The sequence below is a fragment of the Ostrinia furnacalis genome, unplaced genomic scaffold (genome assembly GCF_004193835.3).
Source record: "Ostrinia furnacalis isolate ACB-3 unplaced genomic scaffold, ASM419383v2 OfSCF6383, whole genome shotgun sequence".
Taxonomy (NCBI): Eukaryota; Metazoa; Arthropoda; class Insecta; order Lepidoptera; family Crambidae; genus Ostrinia; species Ostrinia furnacalis.
This window is the reverse complement of record NW_021136622.1, coordinates 74,115-77,755: the sequence shown is the minus strand read 5'-3', so window position 1 is coordinate 77,755 and position 3,641 is coordinate 74,115. Positions and strand designations below refer to the sequence as shown.

Here is a 3,641-nt window from a genome sequence, read left to right as displayed (position 1 = left end):
CGGGTTTTTAGAATGAAAATACATACTTATTATTTTGTTTTTTTTTAATTAATTTCTTTTTTCATAAAAATATTTTATTAATAATAGTCTACAACTCTAGACTCTAGAGCGATTGTGAAAATTACGATCTGTATGAGTAACATGTTAGAAAAACAGGAAACAACCATATACAATTTTCTGGCGGATTTACACTAGGTACGCGGAAATTAGCCGAGTCAAGTCAAAAAAACAGTTTTTTTAAACCGTTAACTTTAAAGTAGGAAATTAAAATTACAACACATAAAACAGTTAAAAATTAATAAACTCATTATCATGTCAATTAAATAATCGAGCACTATTATTTTATGTAGGTATACTATTTTTTATAAATAAAATCTTTGCGCTCAAAAGTGATTTTGACTAACGCCCTTGGTCATTGGTCAAAACCACTTTTGACAGATTATGAGTTTTGACTGTAACATATTCCTATACCTACTTTATCTAGAAAATCACATGTACCTACTATTATTATTACCTAAATAGCATTCTACCGATTTCAATAAAAGGCTTATTCTCAATTCGGTTTTCGGTTGTTGTTTTTATAAAAAAAAGTCTTTTTTTTTATCCACAACGAGGAAGCTCTTGGCACAGTATATATATGAGCTAAAGCAGTACGGAAACTTAGCCCTTTCGGCGAGTTATATACCTACACTTCAACTGAGTGTTAGGGTTGGCACTCTTAATCTTTATAAAATAATAAGGTTCGTACTTACTTATTTATTAAAACGTTTATTTAGGTTTTTTAATTATCAAATACCTAATGGAATAAATTAATTGACTAAGTAGTTAACAAAAAAATAAAACGTTAATTAGGTTCTATAATGATCGATTACATAATCGAATAAATTGATTAAGTATTATTAGAGGCCGGTAGAAGATCTATTCTCATAAATAAAATACCGGATACTTACTTTCACATGCCTATTGCCTCATTTTAAATACAGTTCATCACTTAGTACAAAAGCGTGCGGAGCAAATTACTTATCAAATAGAACACATAAATTGTTAATAAGCGTAATTACGTAATTTAAAAAGGACTATTACAAAATCAGATGTAAGCACTTTATTTAAAAAGTAAAATTTAATCATTTTTACAATTCAGAATTATTACAAAGTTTAAAAAATGATAGTTCTGGTTTTGAAGATGCCGAGTTCAAGCAGCCATATACTACGCAATACACTCGTGGCATGTTTTAAAAAATACAGCGGACAGTGCATGCAATAAAATTATTATTAAAAACACAACGCGCGCGACACTCGCGACGGATGGACTGCGAGGTTCGCTTAGAGCCCGTGTAAAGCGTGCGTCTGTGTGCGTGAGTCTGATTTCGAGCGTTTGTATGAAGCTTCCGTACTGTTTAATTTATCTACTGTGCTCTTGGTCTGTATCTCACCTGATGGTAAGTGATGATGATCAAGCCGAAAGTGGAAGCGAGCTTCACCCGGAATCCTCAACCACGGAGGAACTGGCTATCTTACCTCTAACTGCCGGAAAACAACAATGCTGTTAACATTGTTGTTATGGCGACAGACTTAGGTAAGATGGTGGCAGCTAGCCAGGCGGACTTAGAACAAGCCCTACCACCAACCAGACCGAACAGAAAAATCTGCTCCCACTGGGAATCGGAACCCGGGACGTCTGCGTCTGAAGCAGGTGGTCTTACCACTAGACCACAGAGGCGGTTAAACAAACTTATAATAAACGAGCACTATACCTCAATTAGTCAACAATTTGTTCACTTAATTCTCTTTTAATACTGCACATCAAACAACTACAAGCCTGCCGTTCCTATACTCAGTCCTCAAGGGAGCCTTCTCGCTGTCTGTGCTCGCCTCACTGGAAACAAAATATTACTATTAATATGATATTAACGTTTTTAATTAAGCAGAAAACAAAAAAAAACATCCTTGCTCTTTATATATCGCAATAATAAGACTTTTACCACAGCTTTTACTTACATAATATATTGACTTGTTGAAAAATACCTAATGTAACAGTGTGTAACCAGTGTCTGGCGCCGGTTACCAAACGAGCGACCGGCGCCGACTGCCGAATCAGTGACCGGCAGCGGAGGCACTCCCTAATATTTTTCCAAATTTTATGCATTTTGGAAAAGCCTGTCATTCAACCATCTGCAGTGGGATAAAAACCTGTTACGCTTCTGGCGAGTGCGGCGGTGGTCGGTCCTCGAGTCGGCGCCGGCGCTGGGCGTGCTGGCGAGCGGGCCCGGGCGGGCGCGGGGCGCGCGGGGGGCGGGGGCGGGGGCGGGCGCGCGTGCCGCCAGCAGCGCCAGCGCCGCCGCCGCGGGCTGCAGCACCAGCAGCGCCACGATAGCGCCCGCTGCCGCATACCCGTTGCAAGGGAGGTCCGATTCGGCCTCCTGCAACGTTAGCGACGACGCTTTTTTATTTTACGGTCAAACGCTGGTCTAAAAATTACTTTTGTACGACGTTAACCACGTACACTCGCTTGCAAAGTTGGACGTGCACGCCGCACGTACACCTAGAGCGCAGAGATGGCTCGGGCGCAGGTTGAACTCACAAGGATCAGCTCGTTGATCTTCTCTGGCAGCGGCAGCCACTTGCCGAGGATGTGCAGCGCGGCGCTGAGGTGGTCGCGCGCCTCCAGCAGCTCCTGCAGCTCGCGCGCGCGCTCCGAGCGCAGCCACGCCAGCGCGCGCCACGCCAGCCACGCGACCGCGCCCGCCTCCGCCAGCGTCAGCAGCGACATCAGCGCCGCGTACTGCAACATGGTGATGTTGCAGTGGCTGGTGAGTTACGAGGCTAACTTCGTTGCCTGACGACGCATGGCTTCGACCCATATATTTCGACGAGTTGGATTGGAAGTCGTCATCTTAAAGGTACCACTCGTGAATATCCGTTTAAGTATTTTTACGTGTAAGTATTGATTCCTAACCTTTAATACCTTTAATGCAAAATTTTTTCGTCCAAAATACCTCAGTGCCTGAAGACGAAAGCCTCTCACTATAGGCCTTATACAGAAGCTCAAAGTTGCACAGCGTGCTATGAAGAGGGTTTTGCTCGGTGTTTCTTTACGAGATCGAATCAGAAATTAGGAGATCCGTAAACGAACTAAAGTCGCTGACATAGCCCGACGGATTAGCAAGCTGAAGTGGCAATGGGCATGACATAGTACACAGAACTGACGGCCGATGGGGCAGTAAGGTTCTGGAATGGAGGCCGCGTACCGGAAAACGCAGCGTAGGACGTCCACCCACAATGTGAACCGACAACATCATAAAGGTAGCAGGGAAGCGCTGGACGCAGGCCGCTACCAATCGATCAACATGGAAAGCATTGGGGTAGGCCTATGGTCAGCAGTGGACGTCCTATGGCTGAAATGATGATGATGATGTGGCGACACCGACGATACGCCACTACAAACTAGTGACCAACAGATGGCGCTGTTACTACTGCACTATGGCACACTCCGCCGCTCATACAAACCTGCATCGCGGTGACGGAGTTTTATATCCTGCCAAGTACATATAGACAAACCAAGATGGTGTAAATCGGACCTTGGTCCCCGAGCACAACACCCGCTCGGAAGGAAGCATTAACATCTAGCTTCCTTATTGTGG

General features: G+C 43.7%; 1 protein-coding gene across 1 annotated transcript; it reads right to left on the bottom strand.

Moving 5' to 3' along the window:
* Positions 1-250: 250 nt before the first annotated feature.
* Positions 251-3,046, bottom strand: LOC114362303 (uncharacterized). Its single transcript, XM_028317618.1, has 4 exons — positions 2,582-3,046; positions 2,191-2,420; positions 1,414-1,876; positions 251-617 (listed from the first exon to the last, which is right to left on the bottom strand). Exons 1-3 carry the CDS (start codon positions 2,789-2,791, stop codon positions 1,804-1,806), a joined length of 513 nt encoding a protein of 170 aa, XP_028173419.1. The 5' UTR covers positions 2,792-3,046; the 3' UTR covers positions 251-617; positions 1,414-1,803.
* Between the last annotated feature and the right edge of the window lie 595 nt (positions 3,047-3,641).